The 18,307-nt window shown below is 31.7% G+C and overlaps 2 protein-coding genes across 2 annotated transcripts; both read left to right on the top strand.

Annotated features, from left to right (window-relative positions):
- The first annotated feature begins 1,299 nt into the window (after positions 1–1,299).
- LOC114390195 (uncharacterized isomerase BH0283-like) lies at positions 1,300–3,743 on the top strand. The gene is made up of 6 exons (XM_028350895.1): positions 1,300–1,435; positions 1,535–1,738; positions 1,933–2,244; positions 2,572–2,733; positions 3,197–3,280; positions 3,365–3,743. Exons 1-6 carry the CDS (start codon positions 1,400–1,402, stop codon positions 3,470–3,472), a joined length of 906 nt encoding a protein of 301 aa, XP_028206696.1. The 5' UTR covers positions 1,300–1,399; the 3' UTR covers positions 3,473–3,743.
- Positions 3,744–7,816: 4,073 nt separating this feature from the next.
- Positions 7,817–11,442, top strand: LOC114390185 (uncharacterized isomerase BH0283-like). The gene is made up of 7 exons (XM_028350884.1): positions 7,817–7,913; positions 8,319–8,389; positions 8,474–8,698; positions 9,741–10,055; positions 10,359–10,520; positions 10,857–10,940; positions 11,011–11,442. The coding sequence occupies exons 2-7, from the start codon at positions 8,360–8,362 to the stop codon at positions 11,116–11,118; spliced, it is 924 nt and encodes a 307-aa protein (XP_028206685.1). The 5' UTR covers positions 7,817–7,913; positions 8,319–8,359; the 3' UTR covers positions 11,119–11,442.
- Positions 11,443–18,307: the final 6,865 nt, after the last annotated feature.

Genomic DNA, 18,307 nt, shown 5'->3' with positions numbered 1-18,307 from the left:
TTTTCCATCATAAAAAATAGTACCTGTGTTTCAGGTAGATGGTTACATCCAATTAATTTTGTGGAATATTACGTGAACAGTTCTACAATCTGGTGTCGGATACAGTGTTTATTAGAATATCACTGTAAATTAGTTCGATTACCTGCATTTTAATTGGTTTATACCATCGGTCAACGCAAATTGTTGATTGAGTAGCCGATTATTCTAATTTTAACAAATATCATATCTTAAGGTTGGATTATCAGATCTATACAGATAAAGTGATATGGTAAATCACTACATATACATAACAGAGATATGGAATCAGGGTCCTAATATTTTTCTTACAAATTAAATCTATAATTATATGTTTAAGGGATAAATTTATTTATCATATCACACCTTTGCGCATACTAATTTTTATTGACTACAAAAATTGTACACATGAATTAGTTGATGTGCAAGAGCCAATTTGTCAAAGAAATGTAGTTGTATCATGACTTTGCTTGCCGATTTTTATTGACTATGAAAATTCTACATATGAATTAGTTTTTAGTTGAAGAGAAATTTGTAATTTAAAAATATAATTTAACTAGTCTTTTAGGCTGGCTATTGAACAAGATATATGTTTATTTTTAATATAATTAAAATTCATAATAAATAAATATATAAACACACGAATTGTTTTGCGCCCAAGAGCCAATTTGTCATTTTTGAGAAATATGGTTGTCTAATAGCTTTGCAATTGCATGCCAATTTTTGTTCTGAAAATTCTACTAGTTACTCCTTCCATTCCAAAATAACTATTGTGAGAAGAAAAAAAAATTCTTAAAATAATTGTATTAATTAAATATTTTTTTCACTTATATTCCTTACAATATTACTAATGAGCAACAAAAACTAAAAGTAAATTTATCATGGAAGAATTAATTTTGTAAAATTATCATTTTCTTTAATTTATTTATTATTTTCTTAATTTATGTAAAAAAAAAACATTTCAAGGATGAGGAAGTAGTTTTTCACAGAGCTAATTTGTCACCGATAAATATGGCAGTACGTGTGGAATATAGTGGGTTGCACGTGTTCCGTTAGTCCTTAATTTCAAGGATGAAAGTGACGGGATAATATTAATCAACATTTCCTTTTGGGCAACCAATTTTCTATTCTTATCAAATAGAAAGAATCCTTGATCGCCAGGAAAAAACCGAATATTTAACATTTCTTTGATTGCAAAATGAAATTAATTTAATGATGAAATTGGGTGGTTTTATTATTAGATTTAAAATATATATATTTGACGTTGACTGCTTAAAAACGTATACATTATTTATAAAGCGATAAAAATCCAAATGAAACACGTTAGGTTGGTGGCGGTGAGTTGGAGCTTTGACCAGTTTGAGCACACGAGAATTCAGTGGGCATGTCAATGGCAAAAAAACCTGTGAAATACTCTCTGGTATGTTTGTGAGTGAACTGAGTTGTTCTGTTCGTTAATACATACTACATAGTAAATATGAATTAGACAATATGCGCTGAATTCGAGTTAGATAAGCAGGTTGACGCGTTTACTGAGTCAGTGTTCAAAGGAAACCCTGCAGCAGTGTGTTTCTTAGAAGAGAAGAGGGACAAAAAGTGGTTGCAAGGAGTAGCTGCAGAGTTCAATCTATCTGTGACATGTTACTTAACTCGCATCACCGAGTCCCATGGAACAACCTCTTATCCTCGTTTTGATCTCAGATGGTTCACTCCTGTTAGTGAGGTAAATCAAATAAACTAGCTTGGCCGGAATGACTATATCCTTTCTTTTTTTTTCTTTTTTAATCGGAAAATATTAATTTGTTAGAAATGTCAATTGGAAAAATTTGAACATGTGAGCATGAACGAATAAACTTAATTTAGTCATAAACTCTTAATTATCTTGACTTATTATGTGGATCATGTACCATTATGTAGATTAACCTTTGTGGACATGCGACCTTAGCTGCTGCGCACACAATATTTTCATCTGGTTTGGTGGACACCGATGTTGTCGAATTTGTGGCTATATCTGGAATATTAACTGCCAAAAAGATCCCAGCGATCAATATCACTAGTGCCTCAGACTTGCAAAAGGGTGAAGCTCAGGATGGGTTTTATGTTGAATTGAATTTCCCTGCTGATCCTGTTGTAGAATTCAATTTTGATGAGACTTCACAAATTTCTGGGGCATTGAACGGTGCTTCCATAATTGATATAAAGAGGACACAAGATGGAGGCGACTTAGTTGTAATTCCCATATCTGCTCTATTGGGTTTCTATTATTGTTATTCCCACACTTCACTCTACTTTCTTTCTTGTTGGTTAGAACCCTCAATTGGTTTGTTACCATAAAAGCAATATGATATGTTATGCTGTCTGACGAAGTCCATTTTTCATAATTTTTATTTTGGGATGCATCGTCCATATATGTTAACCTGCTTGATTCTTGAAATAAGAACAATAAATATCTCATGATAGTATGTAAGTTAACTTTACTTTTACCTGCAAAATAACAAGTATGCGTTTTAAGCAATTTGTGTGCATTGAACATTATGAAACTTGCAATTTTCCTAGGTTGTGGTCACTTCCGGAAGAGTTGTCGAGGAACTACAACCACAACTTGATGCAATAGTTAAATGTCCTGGAAGGGGGTTAATTGTTACGGGGATTGCTCCTCCAGGCTCAGAATTTGACTTCTGTAGTCGATTCTTCTGCCCAAAACTTGGAGTCAATGAGGTAAGTGCCTGAGATTTTTTGTTTTTTAAATAAAAAAGTGGTTGAGAATTTAGTCTATAATGTTCCTCCAATTGCCTTGGCAATGTCTCCTTAGTTATGCAATAAATGAAGACAAACAGTCCAAGCATAGTGTGGTTAAGATTTTGATTTTGAACTCATCAATGTTGAAGTAAATTTGGAACTGCATAATCCCTTAAAAATTGCCACTTAATGCTGTTCTTTCCTTTCGTTTTACCCTACAATCTACAAGTCTGCCAGCAAATCTGAGGTCAAGTCTTACAACAAGCAGTTCATCATTTTAAACTATATTAGAAAAAAAAAATCTTAAACTGATGGAACATTGTTTGATCAGTTAGAATAAAGTAAAGGATATCATGGAAAGCCAATCCAGTCTTCCATTTCACTTGAATATATGAAAGCAAAATTAGTGAGATAATATCAAATAACTTGTATTTCCATTCAGGATCCTGTTTGTGGGGGTGCACATTGTGCATTGGCACCCTACTGGAGCAAGAAGCTAGGGAAGTGTGATTTCAAAGCTTATCAGGTACTCTCCTTCTCCTTATTGGGATTAAGGATTATCTCTGTCACTAATCACTATCATACTAACATGTACATTACATGTGTGCAGGCATCAGCCAGAGGGGGAGTTCTCAATGTTCATCTTGATGAGCAGAACCAAAGGGTGCTTTTGCGTGGGAAGGCTGTTAAAGTGATGGAAGGGTGTGTTCTGGTCTAGTCCTGTTCTTAGCATTGCAGATTATATTATTGCATCAAAGTATGTTTCAGATGACTAGAATTGTAACTGAAATTCTGAAGTGTTACGACACTTTATTTTATCACATAAAATAGGCAACCTCCGAGCATTATGTGTTTCAGTGTTTGATGTCCACAAACATGGTATAATAATAATACTTGTTGATTTGAATAAGATGGTCAGGTCAGTGCTTTAGTTTGCAGGCCCTGCGTCTGGTCTCATCAGTTCAAATCAATGCCAAATTGGGAGAAAATGATCTATGGTTATTAGTTTTATTTTTTTATTTTATTTTTGGTCTTAAAATTTCAAGTTTCTCTTAAAGGCTGTAACTATTTTGCTTAGTTTTTAAATACAACTACAAAAATCCAACTTCACATTGTTTTCAGAGTGTTGTACATATTTTTAGAAAAGAAAAATGTTTCAATGGTCATGTGTCAGGAAAAATAAGCATATATGTAAGGCTGAGTATGCATTACTGAAAACGTACCAAAAAAAAAAAAAAACAATCGTGAAATATAAAGTCTATATATTACAATTCTCCGTCATCCAAGAACCGGGTTTCATTTGGCATGTATCCTTGCCTCATTGTATTCAAGAGTTCTTCTTATTATAGATTCTGATGGGTTTTGGTTTGGTCCCCCTACTTTTAGCTTTCGGTTAAAATTCATGGTAAAAAGATGGAAAGAAGAGAAAAGAAAGATTGAATATTATTTTGGATAATGTTCAAAATGAGCAAATCAATTTTTATATAAGTAAATCGAGTCTTATATAGTTAAACTTATAACTAATTTGTAACTAACTAAATTAATTTGTAACTAACTAAACTGATAACTAACTAAATTAATTTTATTTCTAATACCCGCAAGCTGGAAAGTGTTGAAGACATCATCATAACAGGAAATGAAAATAAAGTTTGAAAACTTAGAATATAGCTAAACATGCCGGAATCAAAGTTTCGACTTTCTCAATCTTCTTCCAAGAGTCCAAAGCAATCATCAAAGTTTAACTATCAAGCAAAATCAGCAACAAGACCATTTGACAAAAAGCTCAAATCATTATTAATCCATGAAACTATCAAAGCTTAACCACCAAGCAGAAATTAAACCTCGAAGTTTATCCACTTGGCAGAAACAACAAGGCTTAACCATCAAGAGCAAAAGCAAAACAATTCAATGCTTAACCATCCATGGCAAAAGCTTAAACAATGCTTAATCACCACAGACAGAAGCTTACATTAACAAAATAGAAGAGTCACAAAATCTGTCTTCTATGAGAACTGTTCACAAACACTTTATGAACCAACAATAATCAAGGTTTAACCACTTATGACAGAAGCTAACAAATGAACAATGCTTAACCACCACACATGGCGGAAGCTAAAATCATCAAAACAAGCCTAAAAGGCTAAAAACAATTAGCCAAAATCTTCAAAAACATTTAATCAAATACCTTGTATGCAAAACATATCTAACCTTCTTGTAGGTTCTGGATTAAGGATCACATTCAATTGTTGATCGTGAGATTGCATTACTAAATCCAGTGTGTGTTCATTCCGTTAATGGATATGCAGTGAGCAGAAAAAGAAAATTTTGTAGAGTGAATAGGCAATTTAGTCCCTAAGATTGTACTCATTTTGCATATTAGTCCCTAACTTAATATTAAATTCAAAATAGTTTCTATCTTTGCAAAAGTGTTGCCAAATAGTCATTCCGTTAAATTTTAAAGTAACGTCGTTAATGAGGTCAATTTTAGTGCCACGTGGACTATCGAACGTGGCACTAAAGGATGACGTGACATGACACGTGGACGTGCCTCTTAAAAGATGTCACGTCATTTGATGATAACAAAATGAGTAAATAGGCAATTTAGTCCCTGACTTTGTACCCCTATTGCATATTAGTCCTTAATTTAATGAAAAATTCAAAATAGTCTCTATCTTTTGCATAAGTATTGCAAAATAGTCCTTTCATTAAATTTTAAAGTAATGTTATTAGTGAGGTCAATTTTAGTGCCACATCATTTGATGATGATAGAATGAGTGACTTCTTCAAATTTGATGGTTCTGAACCAATTGAGGCATATATACGAAAAAGAATCCACACACACTTGCACAAATAAAAAGAACCAAAAATCCACAGCAACAACCTTATCTCTGTAACCGTCAACACCAATGGGCGATGTCTACATAACCATTCTTTTTTCCTCTTTTTTTTTCTTCAATTATCATCAATATATCATTTCGGGTTCTAATTTTTTTTGTGTGTGTTTTGAATAGGAAGAGAAAAAACCAGAGGAAAACAAAGTGAAGGAGAAAAAAGCAAATGAAGAAGAAAAAAAAGAAGAAGAGAAAAAACCAGAGGAATCAAAAGATGACAAGGAATCCAAGAAGGAATTTGCGCCGTCAGAAATCGTGCTAGGCACAACCTTTGCAATGCATGAACACTTTAAGCACGATTTTCGGCATCTTTTAAGTTAGGGACTATTTTGCAACACTTATGCAAAAGATAGAGACTATTTTAAATTTTTCATTAAGTTAGGGACTAATATGCAACAAGGGTACAAAGTCAGAGACTAAATTGCCTATTTACTCATTTTGTTATCATCAAATGACGTGGCATCTTTTAGGAGTCACGTCCACGTGTCATGCCACGTCATCCTTTAGTGCCACGTTGGATAGTCCACGTGGCACTAAAATTGACCTCACTAACGGTGTTACTTTAAAATGTAACGTAAGGACTATTTTGCAACACTTTTACAAAGATAGGGACTATTTTAAATTTAATATTAAGTTAGGGACTAATATGCAAAATGAGTACAATCTCAGGGACTAAATTGTCTATTCACTCAAATTTTGTATGCTCTCATCCCATGTTAAGATTTATGTAAAAAGATGGAAAAAAGAGAAAAGAAAGATTAAATATTATTTTAAATAATATTTAAAATGAGCAAATTAATTTTTATCTAAATACACTAAATTTTATATAGTTGAATTTCTAATTAATTTATGACTAACTATACTAATAAATATCTTATAACTGACTAATTTAATTTGTAACAAACTAAACTAATAATTAATTTCTAACTAACTAAATTAATTTTATTTCAACTGCTTTCTTTTATGTATATTAATAATTAATTTCTAACTAACTAAATTAATTTTATTTCAACTGCTTTCTTTTATGTATATATAAATGTGTTCGGTCATCAGTAACCACCTTATCTAATATCTATAATAGCCAATTGATGCTAATGTTGCCATGCTATGTGAAAAATGGGAATTGAACCAAAGCACTAATGAGCAAGTTATAGTGATGTTTGCTCGAATCATAACTGGTGATCAAGGGTACTCGTATGTATAAATAGATTCATGACATCAATTAATTATTTAAAAGTCTTCAATTATATCTCTCAATTTTTAAAAAAGTTTAATCAAATCCTCTAATTATTAAAAACACTACAATAATTAAAATTGTGACATAAAATTATTTAATAAGCAAAATCTCATTAATAAAATTGCTTAAATTAAGCACAAATAATGTCTAACTCAATACTTCATTACAAAAGTAACAAGACAGGGAAATTGAAAAAAAAAAAAAGGCATATGCCTTTGTTAAGGACAACAACCCAACCAAAATCAATACTCTGGAAAGCGCACATGCACTGACCCACATCCCCTGGAAGTATAGTTTTCGAGAGCATTGAAAAGGCTAAATTCAGACCCACCACCTAAAGTAGAAATGAACCTCACACGGTAAGCTTCTTTCATTTGCCACACCTTTAAACCAATAGGTTGTTTCCTTCGAGACTCATCTATGTGTGCTACCAAGTAAATATGAAATGCACATTTTGAAAAAGAGAAGAGATAATATCAAAAATATATAATTAAAAAAGTAAAAAGTGTAAGAATTTTATTCTTTATCGTATATTCTAATTTATAATATAAAAATATTAGACAAGTTATGAAATATTTGAGAGTACCATAAACTATAACATTGAGTATAGTAGATTTTCCACTATTTTAGAATGATGCATGATGCTATTTGAATCTCTGATTCGTATCAAAACAAATTCACGAGTGAATACCTTTTATCTTAAAAAAATATAGAATGACCAAATACCTTTAATTTTAAAAACTTTTATTTTTAACTTTAACTATAGTAGTATAATTTTTAATCTCAGAGTGAGATCAAACTCTACAATATATATACTGGTTTGTATAATTGGACTAGGTTTATCATTGTTGAATTAGGTAAGAATGTTGTTGGAATAAGCATTGACCAAAAGGCTTATATAACTCAAATAACCTTAACACCATCAAATCTAACTGGCTCAACTCAATAAAATTTGAGAGAAGAAATCTCGTTTTAACTATTTGTTTTGCCGTGATATTCAAGAGGAGTTAAAGACAAACTCTATTCTTCGGGTTTGTTTTTACCACGTTTTTTGTATTTTGTCATGGACAAATGCATTTTACTGTCAAGGGCTAAATGCAATGGTAGTCTAAAAATATTGATTTGCGAAGAGAATGATGATCTTTCTGGTATAACTAAAAAGTATTCTCTTGGAAAAGATTTTCCAAAACATATTGACGTAAGTGGATATTTAGAAGATCCTTTTCATTTCATTATATTTTCATGTTGCAAACATATTGCTAAGAAAATATTTTGCATTATTAATATGTTCATGTATGATTCATTTAGTTAAATAGATGTATAAAAAAGTGTCGGTGCATAATATAGGCTTATTAATTATACCTGTACATTATCAGCATTATTCTTATAAATCCTTGTGGAACTCGTGGTGTTATGGGTGTGCTGACCAATTTCAGGAGTTGGCTCAAGTACTCCTTGGCTTGTTCTTATTTCAACAATGGCTAAGAAATCTGTGAAGTACTATGTGGTATGTTTCTCGGTGAACTTCAATGTTTGTCATTACATTATTAAAGTGAATTAAGCGTGTTCTGAATCTGGGTTACATATGCAGGTTGACGCATTCACTGATTCAGCGTTTAAGGGAAACCCTGCAGCAGTGTGTTTCTTAGAAGAGGAGAGGGATGAAGAGTGGTTGCAAGCTGTTGCCACCGAGTTCAATGTCCCTGTCACCTGTTACTTAACTCGCATTGCCGAGTCCCATCACAACCTTAACTCGTTCCGTGGAACCTCTAACATTCCACGTTTTCACCTCAGATGGTTTACTCATACTAATGAGGTAAATTTTGGACAAAATATTGATACAATTTTTTCAAGTGTTATTAGTACTTTTCTTTAATTAGAAATGAAGTTTCACTCAGAGAACTCATTTAATCCTTTTGGGACAATTTGGTAGGAGGAAGTTTTTTTTATGCTTGGGGATCAAGATGAATCTATTGGAAAAAGGAGAAGGTTATAGGAAATATTTGAGACAAATAAAGGAGGAGAGAATATTTGAAAAAAGATTAGTTTTTTATTACTTGAGAAATATTTTTGTTTTGACTTCTTTTTTGGATCCATTTATAAAGACAACATTTTTTTTTTATAGGCTTCAAGTTAGAGTTGTATATACATCAAAAAAGTTTTCATACACTTAAGGGAGTTTTACACACTTCTTCCTACACATTTTTTTAATTAAATATTACTTCTACTTATTTTTATATTATTCTAGAAATTTTTTTAAAGTAGTAGCACAAATTTAATGGACCTCATATTTGATTAACGGACTAAATCAAGTTTGTATTATCTAATAGGAATCTTATTTTCTCAAACCAAAGTAAAATTTATTTAGTTAACCATAAAAAATATTTAAACAAATTTGTTAGAAATTAAAGAGTGATGTGATATTTTTATAGTTGTTAGAAACTCTATCATGATGGAAAGTTTTGTCGAAAACTTGTTAAAAACCGTTATTTATCAGGAATTTTATTTTTTTTTAAATGGATACCATGAAAAACTATAATTCCCAAACCAAAATTATCAGAAAACTTAAAATTTCTTTTCTATTAAATATCTCCTTAAAGTATGTCCTGTCTTAAGGTGAAACTTCAATTCTCACTATAGCACAAACAACACTTAAGAAATGATATTTGAACTTTATCAGTAAAATTTTGCCACCACAGTGCACTCGTTTGATTTTGCCATGATGTTTTCATTTCCATAACTGGTAATGAAGTTTTCACCAATCTTGCCTTGTTAGATGATATTCAATCTTTGAGCTCCACGTGCATGTTATTAAATGCATTGATTAAATTACTAACATTATCTTGACCATTATGCAGGTTAAACTTTGTGGCCATGCCACGTTAGCGGCTGCACACACACTATTTTCGTATGGTTTGGTGAATTTCAATATTATTGAGTTTTTTACTGCATCTGGGGTACTAACTACCAAAAAGATCCCACCGATCAATAACTGTACCAGTGGCTCAAACTTGCAAAATGGGGTGGCTCGGGATGGATTTTATATTGAGTTAGATCTTCCTGCTCACCCTATCATAGAATTCAACTGTGATGAGTCTTCACAAATTTCCGGGGCATTGAATGGTGCTTCCATTGTTGATATAAAGAGGACACTAATTGGAGATGACATACTTGTAATTCCAATATCTGTTCTCTTCCATTTTTATTATTTTATAGTACACATCAGTTACAGCTTAAGCTTAATTACTTCCCGGCAAACAACATATGCTTACGATACCGCTGTCTGGTGAAGACATTTTTCAACTATTAATGCCTTCCAGTATCTGTTAAGCTGTTTGATCCTTAATAAAAAAAAAACAAAAAAAAAACAGAACAGTATGTGTTTCATGCTAATTTTACCGGCAAAATAGTAACAAGTATGTGTTATGAACAATTTGTGCACATAGAACCTTATGAAGCTTTATCATTTCCCCTAGGTTGTTGTCACATCTGGAGAAAATGTGACAGAAGTACAGCCACAATTTGATGCAATAAGTAAATGTCCTGGAAGGGGGATCATTGTTTCGGGGATTGCTCCTCCAGGGTCCGGATTTGACTTCTATAGTCGATTCTTCTGCCCGAAAGATGGAGTCAATGAGGTAAGTGGTTGATTATTATGATTGCAATGTTCCTACAATATCATTGATCATGTCTCCTTAATTAAACAATATATAAGAAGACCTCCAAGGTAAAATTCAGATTTTGACTTTGATCTCAATAAATAACTGCCAGTTCTTTTTCATGTTGTTTTACCCCTACAATCTACTGCTCTGCTAGCAGATCCGAGGGCAAGTTTTTAAACAAGTACTTCACCATTTTAAATTATAAAAATATACTAACTTATAAATCAAGGCCAAATATGCTATTACTACTACCTACTTTTGCAATGTTAAATAGAAATGACATAATCTTAAATAAATCGTATTTGCTTTCAGGATCATGTGTGTGGGAGTGCACATTGTGCCTTGGCATCCTACTGGAGCAAGAAGCTGGGGAAGTGTGATTTCAATGCTTATCAGGTACTTTCCTTCCCCTCGTTGGGATTATTTTTGTTATTGTTGAACTAACATGTAAATTACATTTGTGCAGGCATCACCCAGAGGGGGAATTCTCAATATTCATCTTGATGAGCAAAACAAAAGAGTGCTTTTGCGTGGGAAGGCAGTTATAATGATGGAAGGGTGTGTTCTGGTTTAGTCCTGTTCCTAGCACTGAAGAATATGAAGTTGTGAACTGTCTTGGTTGATACTATAGCATATAAACAAAGTGACGTGTAAACACTATTTTGTCTCTGTCTTTTTGTTTTTTCTTTATTTTTTGGGTCTTGAATCATTGGATGCTGGACTTGTACCCCTGGTTTGAATATTTTAGGCATATTTTCGTTGGGGTTTCATTATGGACCCTCTACTTAGTTGGGGAAGGAGCTCAAAGCTACTATAAACAAATAAAGTTGTTGGATTCTTGTCTCCATGTTTGGAAAACAATAATGATATACAGGAGGAAAATTGTGTGAAATAGCAATGAGAATTGTTCTATTTGTATTAGAAGATAATTTTTATTCAATTATCTCTCTTGAATGATCTATCCAAATAGCATAGATGTTTGAAAATTTTAGTTGAATCTTTGAATTGCCAAAATTTTGGGCTCAAAAAATAAGGAAAGAAGACTAAATCATAGTAATATAAATGAGATTTTGGGCTCAAAACTTTGGACTGAAGAGTTGATGTATTTTACGGCTAGTTTATGCCTGATAGGAATATATACGTGCAAAGAGCCACTAAGGTAGTGTTTGTTGGTTTGTCAAATTATTATAGCCATTCAAAAAGTTTGTTTTATAAAACAAAAAAACATCATCTAAAAATATGGAGACACACGACCCGAACTGCACTGTTGCAGTTGGTTTTTCTAACTATAGAAATAGAATATCCACTCGAGTGTTGGAGCAATTTTTAATGTTTGATTTGGGTCCCAATGCAGAAGGTTCCTACATACCCAAGATTATTTTTTTTTCTCCAATATTAATATAATATTTTTGCGGTTGCTGCTAGAGCGTTGACCAGTTTTATTTTAACAGTTTCAGTTTCATTTTTTTCTCTTCTTCCTAAGATATTTTGTTGCTGCGTGTCTTCTATATGGCTATCAAAAACTTTGTGGTATGTTGGTGCGTGAAGTGTGTTTGTTTGTTTGTTATTACTGCGTTATTGTGAACTAGGTTGTGTGGTCAAATCAAATGTTTGAGTTGATATTTGATAAGCAGGTGGACGCATTCCCTGAGTTACCATTCAAAGGGAACCCTGCGGCAGTGTGTTTCTTAGAGGAAGAGGAAGAGAGGAACCACCACTATTCTTTCCCAGTATGCTTTTAAGGATTTAATTATGAAATTCTATCATAACACTAATCTGAGTCTGCTTTGATAAAGATAAAGTTGTTTTTTTTTGTTGGTCTAATAACTTTTTCTTTTAGAGCCACGATTTCGTGAATACGAATTTGCGGAAAAATATATATACCTCAGAGGAGTCGGGGAAGGAGAGGGAGAAGGGTTGGGTGCAATTGGAAAGTGAAGGAGGAAGGTTGGGAAAGAGAGGAGTAGGGGAAGGGAATAAGAGGAAGAGAGAAGATGTTGGGAGGAGAAGCTTTGGGGAAGAGTGGACTGTTGGATTTTCTTAGACTTTCTTCCCATAAAGGTTTAAATAAGAAGAATAATTTTGTCTTACTTATCATTTTTTTGTGTTATAACATGATCGTTTTAATTTGGCTATTTGTATACATTTTCGAGACGGTCTTGTATCTTCATTGATTATAATGGAGTTATTTTTATGATTTCGACTCTTACATTGAGAGATTTTTTAAGAGTTTTCAACATTAAACAAATTGTATCTCTTTTATGTGATTTTTCTTAACTTGTTTGTTATTATTATGTTGGTCTGTTTTCCCATCAAGAAGAGGGAGTGAGGAGAGAAGAGGAAAGATGAACCAGGGGGGAGGAGTGAGAAATTTAAAATGGAAGATAGAAGGGTATTTTTACTTCATGGGGCCAAAAGCAATTTACTTAATAGCAACACTCCCATAATAACGATTCTTGTTTTTCTTTTTACTCACTTAAAAAAAAGTAAAGCCACCAAGCCCTCTAAATATTGGAGCTGGGACAGGACACATTAATATTAGTAAAATCCTACTAAAAAATGTTGTCAAAATAATTTAAAATATTATGAAAATGATCGATGAACAATATCCATAATATTTGATTTTAAATTATCTTTATTTTTTATTAACAAAATCAGAGTAAACAGTCTATTAATTTAAAAGAAAGCATGCTCTGTTATATGTAATAATAACGTAAAATCAAGAATTTATGACCTGAATATTTGTTTGGTTACATATATTACGCAACGTATATAAATAGGACTCTTCAAAAAAAAAAAACATATATAAATTGGAAGATTATTCATCTCTACATACAGGGCAGTTATTTGTGTACTTACATCCTAAACATTCCTGCAACATATACTCCAATGGAGAAATCCAATATTACTTTTCCACTGGTACATTCTTTCACCATTTATGAACTTCTAATTTGTTTTATGACTTGAACATAAATAAAGTTTAGATCGTATATCATACTACATGTACCCATCTTTTTCTTATTTCTTTTTTATTTTTTCATATACATTTGTTTTAAATATACACCTCCAAATTAAAAGGGCAATATTTTATTTTCCCAATTAATTTTGTGTTCACCAAACGTTTTGTTTCTGTTATCCTCGAATTAACTATTCCCCGTTGCAGACTTTCAAAATGAAACCAAATTGCTCCCAATGTAAGAAGATGGTGAAGAGTGTGTTCTCAACAATGATTGGAAGTACGGTGATATTTCTTTACTTCTTTACTATTTTCTAAATATACGAAAATATTACTATCAAGCTAATTTTAATTTACATATAGGAACTTTGCACACAAGCTAATAAGTATTTAAGTAGTGCAATTTTGTTGTAGGTGTTACCTCCGTCAAGGTTGAAGGTGAAGGAGTAAAAGTGACTGTGACGAGTACAATTAGTCCTGATCTGTTTGCTGCGATTATTGGACAAACCGTGAAAGAAAATTCGCATAATAAAGACAAGACACGAGCATCAAATGCAAACCAGGAAGAAAATAATAATAATAACACTGACGTGTCATATGGTCAGAACATATTCAAAGGTCATCGAGTAGAAGGAACCATAAACCTACAAGAATTGATTAAAACCAATAAAATGAAACAACTGGAACTTGTGCAAAATCTGAGAATCAAATTCAACCACGAAAAAAAGGATGATGATGATGATGAAGCTTCCCAAAAGGAAATCCCACCACCACCACCACCACCACCACCGGAGCCACAGGAATTCCCTGACCCAATTGATCCTCCCAGTGTTCCTTCTTCTCCTAGTGAATGTAATTACCAGTTACCAACAGCAAAGACCATTAATGTCAGTAGTTCGTCAAAACGCATCATAATGCGAGGTCATAATAAGTAGATGGTTTCCTTCAGACGCAAGTTACTATTTTACATAGTTTACCATGCTGAGGTTTTGTGTTTATATAGCATGCGGTTCCTGACATAGTATATCACTGTATGGCCATGCCAAATAAATGAACAAGTTGAGGAATGAATATTAATATATTTTCACTTTCTCTTTTATAGTCTTTTTTATTTATTTCATTTTTTTTTATCTTTTTTTTCTTCTTATTATCATATTATTTATCATATTTGATACTGTGTAATAATACATAAATACTGGCACTTTTTAAATATATAACAAATACTCATAATTCCTTTTTATCTTTTTCATCATGTCACGTTATAATATCTATAATATTTATATATATATATTTTTTATCTTTCATTCATTAGATGTATAATGACACATGGGATGCCTATGAATACTTTTCTCCTTTGAAAGGAGTACTCTCTCTCTCTCTCTTTCTCTCTATATATATACATTTTCAGTTTCCCCAAGGCCAACGGTATTGATGAGGAGGTGAGTGTAGATAAGCGATTTAGAGAGGTCAAGTTTGGAAATGGCATTGTAGGGCCCAGTGGAGCCGAAGGACGCCACCCCTGAGGCCTTAGAAGAAGAAGGAAAGGAGAGGTAGGGCAAAGCAGAGCGGAGATATTGAAACCACCGAGCCTATGTTTGGAGTGCAGTTCATTATGCAGTTTTGAGGATAGGCACGAAGCCATGCATCTAATAAAAACGAAATTACGTGCACGTGGTTAATGTGAGATTCTTCCCATGCATTGGCATGGATTTACTATACTCATACTTCAAACCACCAAAAGAATGAAGTATGAGTATAGTTTATGACAACGAAAATTTGTACTAAAAAAACTAAGCATCCCAAAGAATCTGTTAGACAAAGGCATTTGTAAATGATCTCGCTCTCTCTTTCAATTATGATCAACAACACCCACCAATCACCATCGGTTGGCTCCAAATTGAACTTAAAAGGTTGATTCCTCTCAACTGCATGCAGTGCTCTTCAGCATCGATCCATCATTGAGCACAGATGATCACCACTGCCAGCTCGATATTAATATGTACTGCGGTTTTTTTTTTTTTTTTTGGTATAGCATCTTATCCCCAATGACGTAATTTTGTCATAGTCAGGTTTAAGCACATTAATTAGAAGAGTTTAGGGGGATCAATATTGCAAAACTTTATTGTATGGTCATAATAAAATGAAAGAAAGAAGGGGTCTTAATTTTTTAGAATGTATATATATATATATATATATATATATATATATATATATATATATATATATATATATATATACCATGATTTCGGTCCAACTCCTTGATTTTTTTTAATTTAACATTTTTCCAATGATATATAAACATGTGGATGTACCCAAAAAAAAACATGTAGATTTTGTATTCTTTCGTGTAATAAAGATTCATACCATATAACACTACTGCAATTTATAAGAAACTATAATTAATTGAACTAATTGTGCCTGAGGCTATTAAATTTGTGTATCAAAAATCAAATTAAAGAATATTGAGGAAGATTAACTTAGATGTTTAAACATGAAATATGAGTAATTGTAAATCTTTTGATAAATATTTTTAATTTTTATGGATAAAAAAATATATATGTATCAAGGTAAGATTTACAAGATTATTTATATTTCAATCCTTATAAAAAAAATGCAATTACGGAAAACTACAACAAAGATTATCACCCTGGACGTAACCTTTCAGACATGACTTATGATTGTAAACAATATTGAAAATTCAAACCAAAAAAAAAAATCTTGCAGTTGCGACCTTTGATATATTATTGAACAATAGTTAATTGACGTGTACGTAGTATGCTATACGGATATAGATTCAATTATTGACAAAAAGATAAGATTGAGATTTGAAACTATAAGATACGTCTCGAAGTCAACAAATCAAACTGAAAGGTACGCGTATTTCATTTCTAGACAAATCCAGTCTAGTTAGATACGATGTTAAAACTGCGACCTATAAACAGCTGGCTAATTGAGTTTTATGCAACTGGGTGGATTGTGCGTATGGATTAATTCCAATTTTATTGCAAGCATTAGAGATAGGTAAGGAATAAAAATATTAAGAGAGATTAAAAATAAACCAATTTAATATTTATAATTATGTGAATAAATCATAATTTTATCTCTTTTATATATATAAAAAAAAGAGTCTAGGCACATAAATATTTTAAAAAGAATAAAGAGGGAGTGGTCTAAATCCATAACTACCTCTCTTTAGATCTGTACTTAATTAAAAATATAAATATAAAATTCATATAATAACACGATATAAAAACGTTTCGTTATTAGGATTTTTCCGTCCGTTTCTTTTAATATTAAAAGTTAAATTTTAATAAAGCTCTCAGCAAAAATGTATAATATTTGTACTATTTTTTCAACACATCATTCATGTTGTTTCTTTCATTCCTTTTTTTGTAAAAAAATTTAAATGAAGATAATATTATTCATTAAATTTTTTTTATCTTAATCCTCCAATTCATGAGAAGAAAATGATATCAATTAATTCGAAATTAGATTAAAAAATAAGTAAAGTCTAACAAAAAATTATTTCGATCAATAATCAAATGTAGATAATACTTGAATAATTTAATTTTAACTTGAGGAGATTAACTACTTATATCTAATCATAAGCAAATGAGAAAAATTAAGGATGTAATGGCAAATGTTGAAAAACAAGTTAGGAGGTTAATGATACACTTAAAGAATGCAAACATTTATTGTGGTAACAACTTTCGCTTGAAGATGCCGTGTGTAGGGGTTTGAGCCACTCCTTCATTAACAACAAAAAAAAAAAAAACAAATTCTTACACATTACATTTTATCGGAACAACTTTATCTTCAAGAAAAATAATAATGTTTTACTCCATTTTCTTACAAATTCTTCTATTATCTTTTATGATAGATATTTATATTTCTTACATATTAAACATTTTTACTTTTCATCCCATACTTATCATAAAAAGTAATAAAAAAAAAACTGGTAGGAAGATATAGAATTGTTAAGAAGTTAATCTCATCATGTCTAAATAGGAAAATAGTTTTTAAACATCCTAACCAATTAACGGAGATAGAAAAAAAAACATTAATATGATAAGATATTGATGATGGAGTATTTAATATTTTATTGAAAGACTAAATATTATGTCGCGGATGATTATTTTTACTTTTTCTTACGATTTTCATGTTAAATATTTTTTATTTTAGTTTGTCAACAAATATTGTAAGGTACTGGTTAACAAGATCCTTTAATATTTAAGGGTGATAAAATATAAGGGTGTGTTTGGTTTACATTTTCATTTTCTGTTTTTATTTTCCGTTTTCATTTTTTGAAAACTGTTTTCATTTTCAAAATATTAAAATTCTAAAAACATATTTAATTTGACTTCTTGAAAATTGGTTTAGGCATTTCATCTATTCAATAAGAATATATGTTCTGAAAAATTGGTTTAGGCATTTCAACAAACACCTTATTAGCAACAAAAATCTTTTTAACCCTAGCACACAAGACTGTACCATCACCACCCTCCACTGTGTCGTCGAACCAATCCTATTTGCCGACATTACACCTCACCACTAACAAGCAGTTGAGGATGCCACAAAACCTACCCAGAAGGGAACAAAATCGTTGAAGCCCCATAACTACTAACTAGACTAATTTAGGTTGCAATAGGATTTTGGTGTGATAGGTGACGGTGCATGACGTTTTGATAGTGGAGGTTGGGTCGCCGACATTTGGGTTGATGATTGTGGGGGATAGGGTAGTGCAATCGGTTTAAATTATGGTTTGGTGTTTGGAGGTGTGGGTGGTGGTCGTTTGAGGCATTGATGA

This window comes from Glycine soja, chromosome 2 (genome assembly GCF_004193775.1).
Source record: "Glycine soja cultivar W05 chromosome 2, ASM419377v2, whole genome shotgun sequence".
NCBI classification, from domain to species: domain Eukaryota; kingdom Viridiplantae; phylum Streptophyta; class Magnoliopsida; order Fabales; family Fabaceae; genus Glycine; species Glycine soja.
The sequence above is the reverse complement of the archived record's forward strand: the minus strand, read 5'-3'. Positions and strand labels throughout refer to the sequence as shown.